We start from the raw sequence: 25,166 nt of genomic DNA, 5'->3' as shown, positions 1-25,166 counted from the left end.
ACTAGGACTCTGGAGTGACTATATAAGCTTGAAATTAATATTCTATAATCATATTTTCACTGCCTTCTGATTAATTCATATTCATATAGTACTAGTAAATATTTTAATTAGCTGAAATATTCCATATAATCAGGCTATATCTGTGACTCTCCCTAGTTATGTAAACTGGTACTCAGGGGTTGAATCAACTTTTTTTTGGTACTGGAGATCGAACCCAGGGGTACTTTACCACTGATTGACATACCCAGCCTTTATTATTTTTTAAATTTTTTGAGACAGGGTTTCCCTAAATTGCCTCCAACTTACGATCCTCCTACCTCAGCCTTCCCAGTTGCTGGGATCATAGGCATGTGCCACTACAACTGTCTGAATCAACTTTAAAAAAAGCATGCCAGGAGCTAGGCTAGGCTCACCTGTAATCCCAGTGACTGGGAAGCCTGAGACAGGAGGATGGTGAGTTCAAAGCCAGTCTCAGCAACTTAGAGGGGCCCTAAGCAACTTAGCAAGACTCTGTCTCAAAATAAAAAATAAAAAGAGCTGGCGGGGGACAGGGCTGGGGTTGCAGCTCAGTGGTAGAGCACTTGCCTATAGCATGTGTGAGGCACAGTTTGATTCTCAGCACCACACATAAATAAATGAATAAAATAAAGGTCTATCAACATCTAAAAAAAAATTTAAAAAAAGGGGGTCTGGGAATGTGGCTCAGTGGTTAAGTGCCCCTGGATTCAATTCCTGGTACAAAAAAAAAAAAAAAAAAAAAAAAAGTATGCTAGGAGCCAGGGTTCTGCCTATAATCTTAGTGACTGGGAAGGACAAGACAGGAGGATTCCAAGTTCCAGGCCAGCCTTGGCAATATAGCAAGGCCCTCAATAACTAAGTGAGGTTATCTCAAAATAAAAAAATAAAAGAAACTGAGGATATAGCTCAGTGGTAAAGCACTCCTGGGTTCAGTTCTCAATACCAAGTAGGGAAAAAAAGTATGGTAGGAAAAGAACTGAGTAGCAAATCTTCCATATAATTATGGAGGGAAAAATCCCATTTCAAAGTTAATTATTAATGACTTCAGGATCATTTGCTATTTGTTTTCCTGGCCTATAAAAATGGTATCATAATCCTAATGCTGAACAACATACCTGAAGTTAAAAAAAGAAATTTAACAATGATTTACTCAACAACTTTTCCAAAAACTGCAAACAGGTAAATAAATGCAATATGTTAGTGTTAGTTTACTACTAAAAGAAAAAAAAAAAAAATCTAAAAGTCCCACTTGCCCTCCACATATAGAAATCTATCTAAAGACTGTCTTTAATGCCCACTATATAAATAACATTAAATAGTCTAAGTTAGAAAATAGTGTTAATGGTTTTATTGGTAAAAATCCAAACTCTATACTTTATGGAATTAGTAGTTTGGTTGGTATATTAACACGTCATCTTAATTTTTGCTAATATTACAAAGAAAGAGGAAAGCTAGAAATATCTATAAAAATAAAATACCTTAAATCAACATCTAAGCAAAATGTAAAAGTTGCACACAAATTGCCAATAAATATAATCATCACAATAGAAAAATTAATCTTAAAAAAATAAACTCATAATTGCTATTAAGACATTATAAAAATGAAAAAGTTTAATGTGCATGTATATTTGCAAAGAGACACAGTACACTCCAAACGGTCAGTGTAGATTTACTGTCATTATATAATGCAGCATATAAGGTTACTGAGGTGTGGTATTTATGTTTATTTTTAGTCTACTTATTTTATAGAGGAATGCTCACCAAACTCACCAGAACTTGTTAATTGATCATTTACTACTGTTCATTGTTTCCTAATACAGGGAAAAATTGCTTTCTGGCAGATTATCAAACTTCTAATAAGTATAAATGGTCCTCCTATTTTCCTTATCTTTTCCAAAGTCCTAATTTGCACTTGTGTGTATACACACTATATATATATATATATATATATATATATATATATATATACATTAAAAAAAATGTGTGTGTGTGTACATTCCCCTGCCTCAGTGCCCTGGGGAATGTACCCAGGGACTCAAGCATGCTAAACATGCTTCTACAAATGAATTCTACAACTGACCTCTATTCTCAGTCCCATGTTCTATTTTTAAATAACTTATCATCATGCCCCTTTAAATGTACTGTAGTCATTTTTCATAGTTCCCCCATGCTAGGTGTGATGGGGTGAACAGAAGGAATTTTTAGCATGGAGCTGGGATGTAGCTCAGTGGCAGAGCACTTGCTTAGCATGCTCAAGGTCCTGAGTTCAATCTCCAGTACCACAAAACAAAACAAAACAAAACAACAATAAAAAAGTCCATTTTAGTGTAAAAAAAGAAAATTTCTCTAGAGACATAATCATTTTGCTTGCTTTCTTAAACCGATCTCAGTGATGACTTAGCTCTCCCTGTATAAGCATTCTTCCTTAATAAAGTTTGATTTTTTTTTCAGCAATCTGTGCTGAAAAAAAATGGGAAAGGTAGCTTCTGACATACAATCCCGGCAAGGTTCTTTTCTTTAGGGTACTTGCTATAATACTCATTATTTTGTTAAAAAGTTAAGTAGATTTGCTGTTTTATATGCATTAGAGGTTACTTTAAACACAGTTGAGAATTAAGAGGGTCAACTGTTAAAATTTTTATTTTCAAATTTACATGATAAATTTGGTGAGCATTTACCTAGATATTTTACTGCATAAAAGCATTTCTTGTTCCCCTGACCAGATTTAGGACAATGAATAACATTTATATGAAACTGTTATACTCTTGAAGTTCTAAAATAATATGTCTTCAAAATTTTTAGCCTCATGAGATCTGAAAAATAAAATTCTACAGCACCATCTTCTGAAAGGCACTTTCTAAGAACCTCCTTGTTTTAAAAAGTGATTTTACTGAGAACATAACATAGATACATTAGATTTTGGTTACCTCAGACATTGGTTTCAAAAGGAGGAGAGGGCTGGGGAGATAGCTCAGCTGGTAGAGTGCTTGTCTTGAAAGCACAAGGCCCTGAGTTCAATCCCCAGTACTGCCAAAAAAAAAAAAAAAAAAAAAAAAAAAGGAAGGGAACCCAATGATTGGACAGATGATTTGAGGAGACCCTAATTTTGTCATGTTTGTTACCTAATACTTCAACAGGGTTTGTCATGGGTAAATTTCAACCCTCCATATTAAATTTATTATTTTTCTATCTTTAATTCAAATAAAAATCTTTAACTTCTATACTTTTAAGAACAAAAGATCCTTGAGAGTTAATCAACAGTGTAAAAATCTAGAGCACTGTTTTTGATGGGTAAAGGAAAAAAATTTAAACTAGCAGCAGAAAATATTAGAATAAGTCTTGACTATTAAAAATTATGTTGATTATAGGCCAAATGGTTAAAATGAAATACTGCAAATTATAAATTTAAATGTACCATTTTTTTTTTTTTTTTTTTTTTGTGGTGCTGGGGATTGAACCCAGGGCCTTGTGCTCGAAAGGCAAGCACTCTACCAACTGAGCTATATCCCCAGCCCATTAAATGTACCATTTTTAAAAGTAGGAAAAAAGTAAAAATATTTTTCCCTTTGTGAGAGCGATCTCTCTCTTTCACCTCTCCAGCCCTCTCCCTCTCCCTCTCCCTCTCCCCTTTCTGGGACTCAGATTGCCTTTCATTAATCACAGTATAATTTCTAACACTGTCACTGAACAAGAATGTTCCTAGTATAAACAGAAATTTTAAAAAATTCCATTTAAAATTTGTTTTAAGAAAATTCTCTGATTTCTGTACTGATTTTACAATCGATGCTTGGCCTATTTTTTGACTTCTATGGAATCACAAAAGTGCTTTATATGATCAAATGAGAGGGAAATAGCAAAACAAAGACATGCCCTAAATGAAGGTTATACTACTACTAGTCAGGACGGCCTACTTCACTTGATATGAAGTCCCCAACTATTACTATTTTTTTTCAACTATTACTATTGAAGCTTTAAGATATCCACAAATTCTCAGAAAGAATGAAAAGGACTAACAACTTGTATGAATAAAAAAGCTGATATAAATATGGTGGACTAATGATGTCTTTTTGTAGCTTGAACTCATAATTTAAGTGGCAAGGTACTGTTAAAGGTAGTCTTTTTTCTTCAATTGGAGAAAAGCTAAGAGGATGATTTAGACATTTACCTCAGGTCTAATGTCACTGAATGAAAATTATGCAGAGTTTTCAGTTAAATTTTGTGACAAACCATTATTATCAAGTGTCAAATAGGGAGACTACAAAATATTCTAGTGACGTCCAAAAGGCTATTGAATTTCATAAAAATCACTGCCTTTGGCAAAGTCATGAGCCTCTGGAAAGACTCACCCATTTCTTGGTGTCCATTTTGGCCTTCAGATTCACTGCTGGCACGGAGTGCTTGCTCACTCCTTCCTCTGACACTGGGATCCCCTGCTAGCCCTTTCTACTGAATAGCAGCTCAGCTTTTATTTCCCTAGGCATGCCATAAGTCTTATCATGATCCCCAGTCAGTCATGCCTATTATCCTAAGATCCATCAGAGAAGATCCAAGTCAACATTAGGTCATGGTGGGTCACAGATGATCTAGCTTAGAAAACTCCCATTGGTCTAGAAGGCTGGGTAGAGATGAATCTTTGTTGAGGGGCCTTCCAAAACACCCAATACATCCTACTAGAATCCCTTCTACTCTCTTCTAAGCAGAGAAATAAATTAAAAGATTATAAACAAGAATATTTTCATGGAACTTGTTATATAGTTTTTCCAAGAAACTTGTTAAAAGGTAACTATTAAGAAAGGGCATCCGTATTTCTGTGAAAATATGCCAAAACCAGTACTGAGGAGGCTGAGGTACCCTTCTTCAAAGTGTAAAAGTAAAAATCTACATTCCTAAAACAGGGATATTCTGACAATAAATTGAAACTAAAATGGCAGCACCCTTTGTTACCTTGATATCTCATGTCCTTAACCTTAGAAAAACAACAATAGCCTTGAATCCTCATCTCCTTCTTCTTTAGTGCAGTAACTGTCAACTTGAATAAATATAGCAGCTACAGTATTATAAATGTGTGGTCCTCAATGCCAGTAACTTGATACTGTAATAATATAACATGTATGGGGCACTTTACATAGATGAATTTACCATCAAGAAGATACATCAAATCCCCAACTGTTCTGTTTTTGTTTGCATTGCTGGAATTGAGCCTCGCACATGCTCAGCAAGTACTCTACCACTGAGCTACACCCTCACACCAAACTCCTATTTCTTCACATGAAAATCAATTATAAAAGTTTCTGTGACTGACATTTTAAAGTTACTCTTATGAGATACGTCACAGAAAACAGCAGACCAAAATTTAGCATTCATCTTATAGTTAGTAAGGGTAAGGGTAGAAACATCACTGTTGAGTTTCATGATGTTTAAATTAAAAACAAAAGTTTTTTTTTTTTTTTTTAAACAAAATTATTAGGAATTCTATCCAGAGTGCAAAAATAATTAGAACAATTTTCAAGAGGCAATTGCCACTTAGTCTTTTATCTTAAAATTCAAAGCACAGGTTTCTTATAATTAAGTTTGGTATACCAACTTATTAGTAAGCAAAATAGAAATTTACTAGACATAGTCTTCCAAGTTAATAATCTTAAACCAACAGTGCTGAAGAGTTTTAAGAGTACTCTAAAAAAGAAATCACTCAAAAGGTAAAACTTTACATTTTAGAAAAAATATTTCTCTTCTTAAAAAACTCCTTCCAAATAGATTTAAGTTAAGGGTTTCACTTAGCTGATGTGAGCCTAAGTGACTGAAAATTAGGAAAAGTAGTAAATAGGGACATGGTATCCACAGTTGCTCCCTAAAGTCTCTCACATGAATATGTACAGATGCCACAGACAAAGGAAGATGGCTTCATTATACTGAGCAAGCACGGACCACTCAAGTTTTTACCTTTAGGATATACTATTTTCTTCTCTTTCCTATGTTCCTGACTATATTCAGTGAAACTTCAGTATAAAATAACAGCCAGGTGGTGCATACCTGTAGTCACAGCTACTGGGGAGGCTCAGGTGGGAGGATCACTTGAGTCCCCGACTTTAAAAATAGTCTGGGCAACACAGTGAGACCCTGTCTCATAAAACAAACCAAGACAAAACAAAAATTAAGCAAACAAAAACCCAAACATGAATTAAAGGAATCTGGGGGAGAGAAGATGAGAGAAGGCTGGAAGAAAAAAATGTATATACTATACAAATATTATCTTATGTAAAGTGCTTTGAAACAGTGTTGTAAATTGCATTTCAGATACTTCAAAATAATAATCATACAAAATACAGTACTTTTTTAGTTTTCTGGCAAAGGGACAAAAGATTTCATGCCTGTAGGAGGACATGGGCTCAGATTTTAGGCTCAAAATACAGTAAATTGGCAATAATAGTGGATTACAGGTCTGAGAGAAACTAAAGGTCTAAATCCATTAGTTTTCATGTGCAGATGGAATTCTGAAAGGCTGCACCAATGCCCACTGGAAACAATCTATAATATCTACACTTTGAACCAGTGTTAAAAAACAAAACAAAACAAAAAACCCTCAAAATGCAATTTTTATGAGTTACAAAGTGCAAAGCTCCCCTGACTCCAACGTTACTGATAAACTTGGTTTTGACAGATTAATAGTACTTTTAATACCTTGAAGTAAAATCAATAAAACAAAAGTTCTGTTAAGGTTTTCCTCACATTTCAGTGATTTAACTCATTAAAAATGATCAAAGTCTTAAATTTCTTTGTTATCATCACCTTAATTTTAAAAAGAAAGTTACACTAGAGATAAATCAGCAAAAAAATCTTTTAAAAATACCATTCTGTATTTTCCTGACTCATTTTAGTAAATAAAATGGGTACTTTGCCCATATGATTCTTCAATAAACATGATCTATTTTCAAATAATTAAAAAACCTTTAAATCTTAAGTTTTTCATTATTATTTCTTAAATCAAAGTGCAACTTTATTTCTAATATTCAAGGTCAGATTCATTTAGGTAATTTTACTTCCTTCATTTTCATTATAAATTTTAAAATACATGCATTAAAATTGAAAATTACGAAACTTTCCTTCTGAAATTAAGGCTGTATTACTTTGCCCTTTTAAAATAATGGAGGTGCCTGTTTCTCCTACTATCTGTGGTAAAGATGTCAAACAGACACACTGTCCTTTAAAACTGCTTATTGCACTAAAAGATAGCAAAAACAAGTTGTCAGTTCTTAAAATAAACATGATTATATTTCTATAAAAGATGCTGCCAATACAGTTCTATAATTATTAAAGCACTATCCTAATAAATATAAAAGAAAAGGAAGCTGTACTTCAAAACACATACATATATGTTTATATATACACACATACATATATATAAAAATATATATATGAAAATCACATTAAGGTATGAGAGGCAGCAAGTAAAGTAGCAAAAAACAAAATACCCCCCCAACAATCCCTTCTCTCTCTCTCTCCACCCAATTTCAGAGGCCTCAACCCTACAGAGTTGCAATCTTTGAAAATACTTACTGTTTATAAAAGATTTAAGGGATTTCCATGTGTAACTCATAGAAACAGAAGATTTTAGAATTATTTATGACTTATCAGAGAGAAAAAGTTACAACTTTTGACAAGGTTTTATATTTATAGCAGCTTCAACAAACTCACTAAAGAAAAAGAATCATTTAGGTTGCTACTGCTTATGTACACATTGCACGAATGGCAAATATAAGTTCAGAGCAGGAGGGAGCAGACATACACTCATACGAAACGCAGTGTCAAGAGTTGAGGACTCAGAATTGTGTATGAGATAGGAGACAGGTATAAGGTGTGCAAAATAAACTAGAAATCTATAGTTTGCCATGCTTCACATTCAAATGAATCATACATATGAACATCTGAATGTCACTGGTAGCATTAAGGAAAAAAATGTAGATGATGAAGGCAAGGAAGGCAGAGAGGGAAATAAAGGTGGTAGTGAGGGGAGGATAAAAGGGAAAGAAAGCTCCCCAGTGGAATGAACTATAAAATATATACACAGACACATATATATCTATTATCTAGATTCAGATATATATGCATATACACATATATATTTAAAAAATACACGGACTCCTTTTACAAGAATATATGAATGCACATTAATTTTTTTGCACACATAATTGTGAACAATCACTTTGATTATTCATGTAGGTGTGTGTTTTTTAAACCATCATTCACTTTTTCTTTACTTTTTTTGCAAAGATAGTTGTGCTGCCAAGCAACTTGAGGTAAAGGCATTAAAAGGGTTAGACTATAAGAAGTGAAAACAAAACAATCGCGATACTTCCTACAGGAGACCGCACAAAAAGCAGCTGGCTGGTTTCATATTGCATAATGGTGCTGCGTTCCTTGATGAAGTAAACAATTTTCCTTCTATCAACATAAGAAGCAGACATCCACACAGCGCTGGCTTTTGTATGGCTGTAGGTGTCCCTACTCAATCGCCTCACTCAAAACATACGCTGTGTGTCGATGCATCTTTCAGTTCTTCCTTGGACTTAAGCAAAGTACATTGTGCGTAAGGTATCTTGGTGAATCTGTACAGCCTTGGCAAGAGCTTGTGGATCTCGCCCATTGCTCTGTCCTGAAACGTGGCTTCCTTCGGCGCTATAAGAGAAGTGGCAATGAACACAAAAACAACGAACCTATTCTGATATAATAATTTTGAAAAACATTACTTTTAGAATATTTCAGAAATACTAAAAATGGAAGACTATGTGTAAAAAATAATGAACTCTGTGTCCATCACTTAACTTCAGTAATTAACTTACGGCTAATTTTGCCTTACTTCTCTTATTTTCCCAGAATTAGTTAGAAACAAATCCCAGACATCATTTCATTTTATCTACATATATATGTCACATTTATTATTACCAATAATCTCTCTCTCGGATTAACATGATAAATCAACTAAATCACTGTATAAACATCATATTTCAATAGAAAACCTTATCTTGGGCAATCAATTTGATTGTCACTTTTCACATGGCTCACTGACTCCTCTCTGATGACTTGTGAACTTCAATTCTAAATGGCAGTACCTTATGATAAACAGAGATGCTTATACATGAAAAGTTAAAGACATTTCCTAAGAAATCAGGTCACATTTGGATATGGGTCAGAATGTATATTTACTATGGTTTTATATTACCTGTCATGTTCTTTGTCCACAAGATGATATCTGGCTCTGAATGCTACCAGGTGAGCATAATACGCTGGTGCAGGTATAGAAACAGATCGTGTACAGCGTACATAAGTGTGGCAGAGCTGGTAAGTTAGCAGCTGAAGTTCATCTGCAGTAAAGCAGTTATCATCCCACAAAACATGATAGTGTGAAGGACGGCTGGTACCCTTTGAAGAAGACAAGGGTATATTCTGTTATTTCTAAACTTTAAAATAAATCTTTAGCACAGACTATGTTATATAAAAAAGATTTGCAAATTAATTAGTAAAATGTATTATAATTTAACAATCAATTAAGAATTTTAGTTGATTCGGATATATACTGAAAAGAAGTGAAAGTGAGGACTCAAATGGATGTTTGTGTATCTATGTTCATAGCACATATGGACAATAACCAAAAAGGGGAAGCTACCCAAGTGTCCCTCAGTGGAGGAATGGGTAAACAAAATGTGTTACATACATACAATGGAAAACATTATTCAACCTGAAAAAGGAAGAAAATTCAACACATGCTACAACATGGATGGGACCTAAAGACATGCTCAATGAAATAAACCAGTCATAACAACAGAAATATTGTATGATTCACTTATATGTAGTACCTAAATTAATAAAATTAATAGAGACAGAAAGTAGAATGGTGGTTACCAAGGCTGGGGGTAGGAAGGAATGGGGAGTTGGGATTTAGTGGGTGTAATGTGTCATTTAGGGAAAGTGAAAAAGTTCTGCAGATAGATGATGCTAATGGTTACACAACAATGTGAATATACCTAATACCATAGAACTATAGGCTTACAAGTGGCCAAAATGGTAAATCTAAGTTTAGGTACACTTTTTTTTTTTTTTGGTACCAAGGTTTGAACTCAGGGGCACCCAACCACTGAGGCACATCCCCAACCCTTTTTAAAATTTTATTTAGAGACAGGGTCTCACTGAGTTTCTTAGGGCCTTGCTAAGTTGCTGAGGCTGGCTTTGAACTCACAATCCTCCTGCCTCAGCCTCCTGAGCAGATGGGATTACAGGTGTGTGCCACCACACCCAGCTAAATTCAGGTACATTTTAACATTCACACACACAAACCATTTAGTTGAGCTCCTCTGTGCCAATTACTATGTATTCAAAGAAAAACTGTCAACAAAGTAAAAAATTTCTTTTCTTTTAGAAAATATAATTTATTAGAGTAGGAGAGAGAGTATAACCAAGTATTACTGGTCATATGTAGTCCTATATGGGAATACCAAAGAAACTAAATAAAGGGGAGAACATGGGGATGCTTCACCAGGTACGAATGTGAGATTTGACCCTCTTCCCCTTTTTTTAAGCAGTTAGGGAGAGGAGACATTACAGAATAAGTAGCCTTAAAAAAAGCATAGGGAGCTGGGCATGGTGGCACATGTCTGTAACCATAGCTACTCAGGAGGCTGAGGAAGGAGGATTTCAAATTCAAGGCCAGTCTCAGCAACTTAATGAGACCCTGTCTCAAAATAAAAAAATAAAAAGGGTTGGAGGCACCATTGGCTTCAACCCCCAATATTGGAGGGAAAAAAAAAGCACAAGGGACATAACATTTCATGGCGTATTTGAAGGATAGCTAATAGACTAGCATGAACAGAGCACGGGGCATGAGGGAAAAAGGATAAAGTTTCAAGTTTAGAATCCAATTGAAGGATAAGCTTAGGAATTTGGATTTTCATCAACAGGTGGCAGGGAAAGTATTGCAGTTAGGAGAGTTTTTAGGTAGAATGAGATGGGGTTTAATAAAAAAAAATCAGCAATAATATGGAGGAATGATTAGAAATAAAAAGAGACTGGAAGCACAGAAGCAGACAGAATGCTGTTGAATCAGTTCTGGTGAGAGATGATGAAGATATAAAATATGGAAAAAGGTGGTGGCCATGGGGCAAGAGAGAAGCTAGCACCTATTTCAACAAATATTTGTGAGTATCATTTGTTATACAATATGCAAGATTTAGAGGGGATAAAGTTCAAATTATTAACAAATCCTACCTCCTCCAAATTATATACTTATATATATTATATATTCATATATTCAATATTTACTAAACACATCCTATAGCAGGTGCTGAGCACAGAGTTATGAGTAAGACATACATTACGGTGATGAGAGACATAATCATATATTAAACCATCAGAAATTGATCTATAAAGAGAATTAAAATGTAGGCTAGTATGGAAGACTATATTCGAAGGTTGATCATGAAATGTCATCTCTCTGAGAAAACAAAAGCGAGTTTTGGAGGATTCAGGAGGGCTTGTATGATTGGGAGAACATTTTAGGCACACAGAAGAGGTAGGGCAAAAGCTCCAGCTGCGGTATATGGAATTCATTCCGTTTTCTCCCATCACCATTCTAGTCCCAAACACCATCATCTTTTGCCTGACTATGATCACAGACTCCACCTAACGTTCCCAATACCAATAGTACTCCCTAGTATAATCTATACTTCAGTAAGAGTGAATTAAAAAACAAGAACAATAATTTTAAAAATTATTTTAATGTTCTGCTTTTAATGCACTTGGAGAATAGAATCTAAATCTTTATGTTGTAGTTGCTTTTTCATGACTGTGACCAAAAAACCTGACAAGAACAATGTAGAGGAGGAAAAGTTTACATGGGGCTCAGGGTTTCAGGTTTCAGTCCATAGATGACCAACTCCATTGTTCTGGGTCCAAGGTGAGTGAGGCAGAATATCATGGCAGAAAGGTGTAGTGGAGGAAAACAGTACAGAATAAGGCCATCAGGAAGAAGAGAGAGCTCTATTTACCAGGGAAAAAATACATACCCCAAAGTCACACTCCCAGTGACCTACTTCCTCCATTCACATCCTATCTGCCTGTAGTTACCACCCAATTAATTCATCAGTGGATCAATGTACTGATTAGATTAAGGTTCCCATAACCCAATCATTTTGCCTCTAAACTTTCTGGAATTGTCACACACGAACTTTTGGGGGATACCTGATATCTAAATCATAACATCTTACTTTTGTCCAACAAAGCCTATATGATTCAGCCCAGCCTACCTCTAACCTACTCACATGCTATAGTAGTAGCCTCTATTTACTTCCTTCAACAAACATTTTTGCACCAAAAGGACCTATACATGTGCCTCTGATGGGAATTCTCTTCCAGGTTCTTGGCTTGGTTAATTCCTATTCATTCCTCAAGATCTTACCTTAAATGTCATTCCTTAAACAAACTTTTTGTGATTTCCCAAACTAAATTAGGTCCCTACTAAATGTTTTCTTCCTATTCTTCACTTTTTCTTTTTTGCATTTATCCCAATTCATAAATACGTATTTGTGAGATTAAGCAATTAATCCGTCCCCTAACCTAAAAGAGGAAGGGATTGGGTTTATTTGTTCACTCTGTATACCATCTCAGGATGTATGCAATAAATATCTGTTAATTGAATAGCCTTTGCCTTTTGGGACTTTACAGACTCGGGGGGTGGGGGCGACACAAACATAGTTACAATGTTATTTAGTAAGTATAGCAAAGAGGTAGGGATAGGGTACTCAAACAGTGCAGAGGAAGCACGTGTCCTGGAGAAGCAGTCAAGAAGGCTTCTGGGAGGAGTTTTTGTTATATGATTGCTAATCTAAAGGAGTTGGGGCATATTATCACTGATGGAGTCAAAAAAAAGACAATGCTGCCCCTGAGGGTTCTCAGTTCCACAGTGGCTACAGAATCAAGAAAGAACCAGAATGGATTACAAAAATGCCAGTGCTACCTCCCTGCTAATAATGTGTTGAAAGTCAATAATATCAGATGAGTTAAGAGCCCTAGAAGGAGTAGGGGAAAGTGGTATCTGAGTCAGGTCACGATTTCCTCTTCTTAAAACTGTTGGGAGTAAAGCCCTAGCCTGTGCTGGGTAGGTAGAGGGTGGAAGAGAGAAGCCAAGTTTTTTTTTTTTTTAATTTAAATTTTTGCGGTACTTGGGGTTGAACCCAGGCCCTACTGCATACCAGGCAAGCACTCTTGCTATATACCCAGTGCCTAAATTCAAGTTTTAAAAACAAACTGAAATTTTACTTCAAAGGAAAATGGGAAGAAAGGGAGCAGGATGGGACTGATCTGCAAACACCACTTATGTTAATAACTTAAAGTGTCAAGAAGTTATGAAATTTGGCTAAAATGTCATTAAAGGATCTGTTACAGTTGAATTTAAAAGTAGTGATTAGAAAAATATATTTCTTGGGCTGGGGAGATAGCTCAGTTGGTAGAGTGCTTGCCTTGTAAGCACAAGGCCCTGAGTTCAATCCCCAGTACCCGGGGGGGGGGGGGGGGGGGGGGATATATATATATATATATATATATATATATATAAAATTCTTATATGGATAAAAATGATTGGGATTTTAATTTTAGTGAGTAAAAACCAAGATTGTGTGGGTGGTTCTAGGTATTTAAGGAGCATTCTGCCTGTCGACTACATCCCAAACCCTTTTTAAAATTTTATTTTGGAACAGTCTCACAAAGTTGCCGCAGCTGGCCACAAACTTGTAAGCCTCCTGCCTCAACCTCTAGGTATGCACCAAAAAGCCTGGCCAAGGCTTTTTTGATCTCAGATTAGTTTGAAAATTGTAATAAAGCTGGGAAGATATGTAAAGAGCAGTGTTTAGTTCCTGTGAACTAGAACAGAAGTTTCAAATTGGTGTCCCAAAGGAAAAAATGTTCCCTACAGTTTCTGGTTAAATATACTGGAGAAATTCCTGTCTTAAAGACTTATAATGACCATACGCATATCAATGGTCTCTAAAAGTTCTGGAAAAAAAAAAAACCTGTCAAATCAGTATTTCTAAAAGGTATATGAACAGAGAATTTTTTTCCCTCATCTATGATATTTATTTAAAAGACACAACAACAGTTACTATAAAGCCAAACATTAGGCTAAAATATGTATGCTAGTGACACAATTTTTATCCCTGGAAGGTATTAACTTTTTGCTTATTGACTGTTATCACTCAACTTGAAAATATACAAGACTTACTATAAAGAGGAGCAGATTTAAGAACATGGATAAACTAAGTTTGGTGTCACACACCTATAATTCCAGTTACTTGGGAGGTTGAACCAGAAGGATTACTAGTTTAAAGTCATCCTGGGCTAAGTACATAGCAAAAGAATTTTAAAAAGGGCTGGGGATACCCCTCCATGGTAGAGTGCTTGACTAGTATGTATGAGGCCCGGGATTCAATCTCTCAGTACCATAAAAACAAAAACAAAGAACATGGGTAAATGAGTAGGCCAATACTTTAAAGGCAGGAGTCTGAAATAGGTTAATGTATATGAGACAAATAAGGGTGTAAGACACAGCTGTACAGTAAGGTACATCTTGAAATTTCTTTATTTTAAATTGTTTTTGCTATCTAAAAGCAAATTCCCACCTCCACCACAAACCCTCATTTTTAAAAATATCTTTTTAAAAGGTGCTGAAGATCAAACCCAGTGTCTCACACATGCTAGGCAAGTACTCTACCACTGAGCTACAACTGCAGTCCCACATCTTAAAATTTCTACTTAATAAATGGGAAGAAACTGAAAATAGTTTTGGCCTAGGTTTGCTCAAATATCCTGGGAATGTGGGTTTACTCTCTGCTGTTGGAAAGTTTGAGAAGCACTGAATTAAAGCTTCTGTTCTAATAAATGAACAAACTAATGAAAAGATTTTCTGAAAAGAAAAAAAAAAAAAGACTTAAAATGATCTAACTGAAAAGTGGGAATTCTATAATTAAATTCTCTTACATGCTCAAACTATACCAGTGAATTTTTTTTCTATAAAATATGATCACCAAAAAGAGGCATATGTCAAAGGAAAATCAGGTACTTTAAAGTTTTTTTGAAGTTTAGGTTAAATTAAGGACCCACTATAGGGAAAGTCATTCTATCAAACTAATTATATTTTGGTATATTCACAAAAATGTCTCTCTCAAAGTAAGGGAAAGGAAGAAATTTATTTATTGAAAGTTCCATCTAATTTCACGTGGAAACAACTTCAAATACAGAGAAAAGTATTTCTTTCTCTTTTTGCTGAAATATAAGAAATAAGAAATATATATAAGAACTGAAGTTTTGAATTAAATAATTTTACCCAAGATGTATATAGGCTTACCTGTATTCCAGCATGGCTACAGAGGTAAAAATCAAACTCATATGGGTGTGTAATGTCTGTATCGACTGTTGTTCCAGCTGGGATATTGCCACTTCTTCCAACCTAGATTTTTTTGGTCAAAGTTTAAACAAACAAGAGAAAGGTAAAAAAATTTATCTATTTATCTAAAAGCACCTTTAAAAATGTGTGTGTGTGTATATACACATATGCTGATTTCATGTTTTACTACTTTTGGCTTGAAATATTATTTAAGCAGCCATAGGGCAGACCTTACAAGCCATTCCTAGGTTTTCTGTTTCTTTTTCTTTTCAGTACCCAGTGCCTTGTGCATGTCAAGTACACATTCTACCATGGAGCTGCATTTCCCTTAGTTCCTGTTCTTGAATGTTCAAATAAGTGCTGATAAACAACAAAGAGTTATATAGTCTATTACTGCTTACCCAGGAGTTGATTCCAATAGGGATGGAAAACATTTTTTTAAAAATTTAAGTTAACTTTTAGTCCTCCAATTTTGGTACCTGTACATAGTGGGTACTCTTGGGCACATAATTTATGGAAAGTTAGCATTTTCCTTGGAGAAACTATATATTTAGAGAAAAAAAAAATACTGACAATAACATCAACAACAGGCACTAACTGTTAACCACGTAGGTGTCAGGTACTTTAAATACATTACTTCTAAATCCTGATAATTGTGCAAGTCAAGGGTTTTACCATTTGGGGAAACTAAGGTTCAGGGATATAAAATAATGCCCAACAGCACATAATAAAGGGGGAAGAACTGGGATTAAAACACGTAAACACTGCAAAGGCACAATTTTTAAAATTTCATGGTATCAGTTTCAACATTTTCTTAGAGAAGAGACACCATCATTTTCTCTAAGTGGCTTTGATATAACTAAAATTTTTCAAAATTCCTGATAATGAAAAACTCTTAATAAAACACTCTAAATGCATGTTATATCCACTATATCTCCTTATCTCCAACACATTTAAAATTGTTAACTATAAGTCTAAGATTATACGGCTAGCAAATCAGAAACTATTCTACTGACTCAAACATTATTTTTGCTACATGAAGGACTGTTATCAGGAGATTGAATTAACAGTTGTATGGATCAACCAGCTAACCCTTATCAAACACAAAAGAAAGAAAACAGTTTTAATCTACTCAGTTTTTCCTAATACTGAAAAAAAATTAACTCTAGCTGGGTGGCAAATGCCTATAATCCCAGCTACTTGGGAGGCTGAAGCAGGAAAATGGTTGTTCAAGGCCAGTCTCAGCAACTTAGTGAGACCCTATCTCAACATTCTAAAAAAAGGGTTGGGAATGTAGCTTAGTGGTAGAACACCCTTGGGTTCAATCCCCAGTATGGGAAAACGACAACAACAAAACAAAAACAACAACCCAAACCCAAAACAACAAAACCCAAAATTAACTCTAATTACAATAAATCAGCAACACATAATATATAAAAAGTGTTCCTCCATTTTGAAAGAAAGCAGAATGTCTGGGTTTATATCATTGTTCCATCAGTTTCTAGATGTATGATCATCATGGTATTTTACCTTTCTATATCTGTATCCTCAAGTGTAATTAGCTTCCAGCTGTTACTAGTAGTATTATTTATAGTAAAGAAAAGCAAACAAATGAATGGCAGGACTAAACATCAGATATTCATAAACATTCAATTTAATTTAAATTTCTAGGTATACATATATACCTACTAACTTTGGATCAAAGGTCTTTAACAACTTGGAGGCCCTAATAAAACTATTACTACTGCTATTAGAGAGGTGGTATAGAGAACAATGGTTAAGAGCACTCTAGAGTCAGATCGCCTTGACTTAACTGTTACCTCTTTATAATCTTGGGAAATTATTTAACCTCCATGTGTCAGTTTTCTCTTATACAAGATGAGGGATGATATTAATAATAACTATCTTATAATGTTTGTCAGGATTAAATCAGTTAAATTTATGAAAAACACTTAGGCTAGGGACGTAGCTTAGTGGTAGGATACTTGCCTAACATGTACAAGGCCCTGGGTTTGATTCCCAGCATTACAATCAATCAACCAGAGTGAATGAAAAAGTTTAGAACAATGACTGTTATTGCTCTTATCATTTCTTCTTCTCTATTACTACCATCATCACTACCACTATACAGCTAGCTAACACTTCACTGAGGACTCAGAATGTGCCAAACGCTGTTCTAAATACATGACATATTTTATTCAATCTCCTCAACAATCCAAAAAAGGTAGATATTAATATTATTCAACCTTGTTGAGAAGGAAACAGGTTTAAAGGTGTTAAGCTCTTGTCCAAAATATACAATAAGTATATGTACACAGGACAATACTTCTCTTAGTTCTTTCTATTAAAGTCCTTTCCCAATGGTACAGTGATATTTGCCACCCTCAGGTTTCTCTTGTCCCAAGGTTTGTAGGATGGGGACAGATGAAATCAGGGCATCAAGATTGCTACTTGCCTACACCACACACAGATAAGAAGACACATTTCCCTAGGTGTCTACATCTTTATTTCCTTCCTAATTATAAAAAATACTTATCACACTATAAAATACAGATGATTATTCTGTGAATTTTAAAGGAAACGTTCAAAATTTAGTTTATATTAATTTTTACTTCTTAAAAAAACAAATTTTTATAAGATATTTTAAAAAGAGAGGGCTTGGGGATATAGCTCAACGATAGAGTACTTGCCTAGCATGGAAGAGGCCCTGGATTTGATCCCCAGCACAAAAAGAAAAAGAAAAGAAAAAAGTAAAAAAGCTGGGTATGATGGCACATGTCTGTAATCCCAGCTACTGAGGAGGTTGAGGCATGAGGATTGCAAGTTCCAGCATGTGCAACTTAGCCAAACCCTGTCTCAAAATAAAAAGGCTGGGGATGAATGCTGTGGATGTGGGTAGAATGCTCAGCCTAGCATATGCAAAGCCCTAGGTCCAATCCCTAGTACTACAAAATTAACAGATAAATAAATGTACCTTTTTTTCTATGAGTTTCTTCATAACAACAAATTAAATGATATTTCAAACATTTGAAGTTACTAGAAATTCTAGAAAGTTAAGTAATAATTAAGCTATCTTGATATTTCTATATTCAAAATTTAATGGCTAAGCCCTGCTGTTGGCAGAGGTCCCTAATTAAGTGCTCTGTGAGCTATGCTGGATATTGGCTTATAACAATATTATGATAGATATAAGATTACCCTTTCTGTCCTATCAGCACAAAATAGTCGAGTGTGATGTCTCTTCTGCACTACAATGTAGGTTATTCCAGGTTGATAGTCTTTCTCCAAACTGATGCAGGCTTCTCGAATTGCTAGTAGTTCATAATATAACACCTAGAGAAGATGTGACGGAAAGATCCAACATAGTCAGCTCTTCTTTTTTATATCCTTCAAAGTAAAATAATGATTTAGATTTAGGATTTCTTAATTTTATCAATTTATAGTTAAGACATTTCTCTATTCCATTTAACTATTAGCAACATAATCAAATATTACACATCCATAGTGAACATATTAAAAGGGAAAGTCTACTGAAGAATCAAATTTTGATTTTAGTAACTCTCAACTGAAAGACTTCAACTTCAGAACCAGATACCATATTATAAGCATAGCATCTGATTACACCATAGTATGAGGAGATCCCAGGCAACCAACCTGTCTAAATTGTCCCTCTGAAACACCATCCCGATAAAAGATGATACGAGTAGGTTTGAACCGAGTTGACTTATAAAATTGAATGAGAAGTTCCCGGACCATTGATGCCAAGTCCTGGATGATCTCCTGCCGTGGTCTCTGAACTCTTACTGTGGCACAGTATCTGCTTGGGTGGGCATCCATACTACCTACAACCTAGGTTGGAAAAAGGAAAGAAAAATAGAAAGTAAAATAATGAAAACTATGTGGATTTCATGTTCGTTTGCATTTTACTATAACCTTATTATGTATCACTGTTTTCTTTGAGAATAATAAAAATTGGTTAATTCCTACTGAATAAAAAAAGTAAAAGACACACTGCAGTGTCAAAACCTATTTTCCTGTAAGTAGGCTGCACTTTGTAGTATTGGGGATTGAACCCAGAGGGTCTCTACCACTGAGTCACATCACCAGACTTTTTTTTTTTTTTTTAATTGTAAACAAATGGAATACATGTTGTTTCTCTGTTTGTACATGGAGTAAAGGCATACCGTTTGTGTAATCATACATTTACATAGGGTAATGTTGTTTGATTCATTCTGTTATTTTTTCCCTCCCCCCCCACCCCTCCTACCCTTCTTTTCCCTCTATACAGTCCTTTCTTCCTCCATTCTTACCACCCTCTCTAACCTTCACCCTAAACCTAACCCTAACACTAACCCCTCCCACCCCTCCCATTATGTGTCATCATCCGCTTATCAGTGAGATCATTTATCCTTTGGTTTTTTGAGATTGGCTTATCTCACTTAACATGATATTCTCCAATTTCATCCATTTGCCTGCAAATGCCATAATTTTATCATTCTTTATGGTGGAGTAATATTCCATTGTATATATATGCCACAGTTTCTTTATCCATTCATCAACTGAAGGGCATCTAGGTTGGTTCCACAATCTGGCTATTGTGAATTGAGCAGCTATGAACATTGATGTGGTTGTATCTCTGTAGTATGCTGATTTTAAGTCCTTTGGGTATAGGCCAAGGAGTGGGATAGCTGGGTCAAATGGTGGTTCCATTCCAAGTTGTCTGTTTTATTTTTGTGACAGGTTTTTACTAAATTGCTGAGGTTGGCCTTGAACTTGCAATTCTCCTACCTCAGCCTCCCAAGTTACTGGAATAACAGATGTACACCACTATGCCTGGTCTAACAATTAGATTCTAACTGTTTTGGTAAAGATTAGTCAAGAAAGAAAAAGAAAGACATGCATAAAGAGAATAAGAGAAAGAAAATAAGTAAAAAGGGGGATCATTTCAAATTACTGACTTCTTTTTATATCGCTTCCACTTTAACAACCCATTCTAGAAGTCAGACTTAAGATTTTAGTATTATCTTAGAACTGTTTGGTTTCATATATTTTAAAATCAAGTTTCCCCAAAACAACACCAAAAAACCAAATAACCCAATCCATAAATGAGCAAAGGAACTGAATAGGCACTTCACAGAAGAAGAAATACAACTGGTTAACAAACATGAAAAAATGTTCAACATCTCTAGCAATAAGAAAATGCAAATTAAAGCTATGCTGGGATTCTATCTTACTACAGTCAGAATGGCAATTATCAAGAATACAAGTAACAATAAATGGTGGTGAGGATATGGGGAAAAAGGTTCACTCATACATTGCTGGTGGGACTGCAAATTGGTTCAACCACTCTGGAAAGCACTATGGAGAGTCCCCAAAACACATGGAATGGAACCAACATTTGACCCTGCTATCCCACTCCTTGGCATATACCAAAAGGACTTAAAATAAGCACACTATAATGACGCGGTCACATCAATGTTCATAGCAGCTCAATTCACAATAGCTTAACTATGAAATCAACCTAGGTGCCCTTCAACAGACGAATGGATAAAGAAAATGAGGTGCCCTTCAACAGATGAATGGATAAGAATATGTGGTGGGGCTGGGGATATAGTTTAGTTGGTAGAGTGCTTGCCTCACAAGCACAAAGCCCTGGGTTCCATTCCCAGCACTGCAAAAAAAAAAAAGAAGAAGAAGAAGAAGAAAAAAAGAAAACGTGGCATATATACATAATGGAATATTACTCAGCCATAAAAAATATGAAATTATGCCATTTGGCAGTAAATAGATGGAACTGGAGATTATCATTAAGTGAAATAAGCCAATCCCAAAAAACCAAAGGCCGAATGCTTTCTCTGATATGTACATGCTAATACACAATAAGGGGGGTGGGAGGGAAGAATAGAAGTTCACTGGATTAGACAAAGGAGAATAAAGGGAAGGGAGGGAAGATAGGAATAGGAAAGACAGTAGAAATAAACTGGACAAAACTTTCCTATGTTCATATATGAATACATAATCAGTGTAACTGCATCATGTACAATCATGAGATCGGAAAGTTATACTCCAAGTATGTATAATATGTTAAAATACACTCTCCTGTCATGTACATCTAAAAAGAACAAATTTTTAAAAAAAGGGGAGTTTCTCTCTTTTACTGCAAAGTCCTAGATTAGACATCCTGAATCTGTAGTCCGTCTTTTTGGGCTCTAGTTGTGTTCTGTATTGGGTCTTCAGAGACGTTTAATCTTAGTTTTCAGACTAGATATCTCAATTGTCCCTTTCTGTGTCCTGTTAGATATTGTTATGTGTTTGGAGCAAAGGAGACCTTAAAGTATGAACTTAAAACATTATTTAGATCACACTCTCAAGCTAGTTACTTTGTCTCCATACTCTGTTTCTTCCAAGATAGTCTATATTAAATTCATGCTTCAAAAACAGAACTTAAACCATTTCATTCCCTTGAGCTATATCCTTAGCCCTGTAATGCATCTTTCTGTAACAAAGAAAATACTGATATATACAAACTCTTTGAACCATAAAAATAAATGCACAGTAACAGAGAGATCACACAGACAAATTAAAATAGGATACAGTAATATAATATTTGGGGGGGTGGTATCAGGGATAGAACCCAGGGGCACTTAACCACATCCCTAGCCCTTTTTATTTTTTATTTTGAGACAGTGTCTCACTAAGTTGTTTAGGGCCTCACTAAGGTGCTGAGGCTGGCTTTGAATTATCTCCTGCCTCAGCCTCCTAAGCCCCTGGGATTACAGGCTTGTGCCACCATAACTGACTAATATAATTAACAACTTGACTTAATATATATAGAACTTGTAGTCCTCAAACCAGAATAATCATTCTTTTCAAAAACTCAAGGAACATTTATGAAAGTTGGCTACAAAGAAAATATCATTAAAACTCAAAAAGCTGAAACCAAAATGTTGATATGGGCCTAAATTTTAGATAAGAGAAACCTACCTAAGGAGGATCATAGGTTTAAAGCCAGCCTCAACAAATAAGTAAGGATGTAAGCAACCTTGTGAGATCCTGTCTCAAAATAAAAAATAAAAAGGGCTGGGGATGAGACTCACTGGTTAAGTGCCCTTGGGTTTGACCCAAAAGAGAAAGAGAGAGAGAGAGAGAGAGACACACACACACGCCTCCTAATGATACTCACAGCAGCAATAGAAGGCTTCTTTCCATCACCAGCAGGTGGATGAGTGACATCTGCTCCCAAAAAGATCACTGGTTGCTGGAACACAGAAGGTCTTAAACACATTTTTTAAAGGGGTTAGATAATTCATCATCTATTTATCTGTTTCACATGATTGCAACACAACTGCAAGCTACTGTCAGCACAGAGGAAGTACTGTACAGACAGCTTCATAGGCCTTGACTACCAAGTGCTTTATCCTCTTAATTCATGAATTCCTAGTCAATAAAGCAGAAGCTATCACAACAGGGCTGCCCAATGTCTTGTGAGAACAGTTTTTTGTCTTAAGTAGTAGTGTTGGTGGTTGCAAAGGGTGATTGATGCTAATGTTCTCTATAATAGGAGTACAATTATAAATATGAATCCATCAGTTTTTCTCAATTTTTAAAAATCTGCTTACACAACAAGGAGAAAAAGAGTTGCCAAATGTATAAATTTGAGTAACATATAATAGTCATAAACTACATCCTTTAAAATTCAAAAGACTTTTTTAGTTACTGGACTTGTTGATAAAACTCAATATCCCTCTTATTTATAAATCTCATTGCATATTTAACAGGGATAAGAAGGTAGAGGGTAGCATGGAAAAATAGAGAAAAAAAAAAAAAGAGTTGGTTTTGTTTTTTCCCAAATACAAATGAACCAAACTTGTTCTAAAGTTTATGTATGCATATAAGTCATGAAACCAGAATGAAGATGACTATTAAATAAAGGAAAAGATCTAAACTGGGCTCTCTAGTGAAAAACAAAGTTCTCAATGTTTTCTGACAAGGCAAGAGGCAGTTTGCACACTAAATGAAAACAGGGGGCCCGGGTGGGCCAATTCAAACCATTATAATTTTTTTGCTAGAATGTCTACATATCCCATGGCAGAAATCATCAAGGTTGTCTCTAAGACAGATCTCACAGTAATTAGATATGGACATATACAGAAAAATGAAGATATGAAAAACAAATATTTTCATAAGTGATTAGCTTACCTTTGATGAGGTACAAGAATATTATTGATCCCTCCGAGTTTAACATTAATCTTTAGGCACAAATTTGAGAGAGTTTGAGGAGATGTTTTTATTACATTCTTGACTTGCACACATTGTGTAGCCATACCCAAAAGTGTATCTCCTACACGTTTCACCTCCGCTATGGAATAAATAAAATACCTCTAGTTAAAAAAAGGCCTGAAAATAAATCCACTTACTGAGAAATAAAGTTATTATGCTTCCCCCCCTGCAATACATCCTTGTATTACAGGATACTCCAAATTATGCCAATACTACAATAATGCTATTAAAATGTGAAGTGTATTACCTTAAAGATTAAGTATATAGTGGTAATTTTTCTGGTTGTTTTCTTCTTTGTATAAAAAAGTATATTTTTAGCATTGAGGAAAACAAAAAACATGTCTCTTCCAAAGACAAAAGACTGTTGAGCTGGAGACAATTAAGATGCAGAGGAGCTCCCTGCCTTTCCTTTGAGAGATTACAAATACCAATGGTCTATCCTCCCTCACTTTCCTGCCTAAAGACAAGTTGTAAATTTTCCTTTACAACTCTCAGAATCTCTGAGATAGTGCCAGAGGAATATGTGAGTGGAGTTTCCTCCACTTGTGTTTTCCATGTACTTATCTCTCCACAGTTTCCCACCTCTGGAACTCTGGGAAGGCTTTCCTTTTTTTTAGTTGTCGATGGATGTTTATTTATTTATATGTGGTGCTGAGAATCAAACTCAGTGCCTCACACATGCTAGGCAAGTGTTCTAATGTGGAGCCACAATCCCTGCCCCTACTTTCCTTTTCATTTATTTTTTGGTCAGTTCCCCAAAACATAATGCTCTTGGTTAGATATTCTATATAAGACCAGACCTCATAAATACTACTGTAAACTACTTTTGTTCCATGTGATATGCAGTGTATACATTAATAAACTTGCATGGTTGTCTCCTGTTAATCTGTCTTTTGTTAGAGTAGTCTTTCTCAACTATAAACTTAAGAGACTAAGGAAAATAATTTTCCTCTCTTCATCATAAAAAGAGTATAAAATAGTATAACTACAATTAACTGAAAAAAAAGTATAAAGCAAAAAAAACCTAATCCTTTATCATTTTATTGTATTCTTTTCCATTAATTTTCTCATTTATACTAATTGTACTTATTGTCAAAGTTTGTTTACAGTTATCAGTTTTAATCTCCAATCTTTAGTTTAAAAGTGCTGAGGCATTACAGCATAAATAATAAAAGCTTCCTGTTCTTTTTTCATAAAGGAAATCTAAGTCTAAATCTTTTCCAATAAAGATTACAGTGTACATAATTTCTTTTTCTTTTTCCTCAGCATGAGGGAATTGAACCCAGAGCCTCAAACACACTAGGCAATGCTTTACCACTCAGTTACTTTCCCAACCTTTTTAAATTTTTGAGACAGAATCTTGCTAAATTGCCCAGGCTGACCTTGAACTTGGGATCCTCCTGGCTCAGCCTCCTGAGTAGTTGGGATTACAGGCATGCGCAGG

At 35.1% G+C, this 25,166-nt stretch overlaps 1 protein-coding gene across 1 annotated transcript in view; it reads right to left on the bottom strand.

Moving 5' to 3' along the window:
• Positions 1–1,978: 1,978 nt before the first annotated feature.
• LOC306655585 (protein argonaute-3-like) overlaps positions 1,979–25,166 on the bottom strand; it is a 114,017-nt gene continuing 90,829 nt past the window's right edge. The window contains 7 exon segments of the mRNA XM_079130147.1: positions 1,979–8,691; positions 9,236–9,435; positions 15,404–15,505; positions 18,641–18,775; positions 19,097–19,291; positions 22,626–22,716; positions 23,642–23,801. Of these exon segments, the coding sequence (XP_078986273.1) occupies positions 8,583–8,691; positions 9,236–9,435; positions 15,404–15,505; positions 18,641–18,775; positions 19,097–19,291; positions 22,626–22,716; positions 23,642–23,801 (992 nt within the window). The 3' untranslated portion in view covers positions 1,979–8,582.

Source organism: Sciurus vulgaris (assembly GCF_902686455.1).
Source record: "Sciurus vulgaris genome assembly, chromosome: 1".
NCBI lineage: Eukaryota > Metazoa > Chordata > Mammalia > Rodentia > Sciuridae > Sciurus > Sciurus vulgaris.
This window is presented reverse-complemented; position numbering and strand designations above follow the sequence as displayed.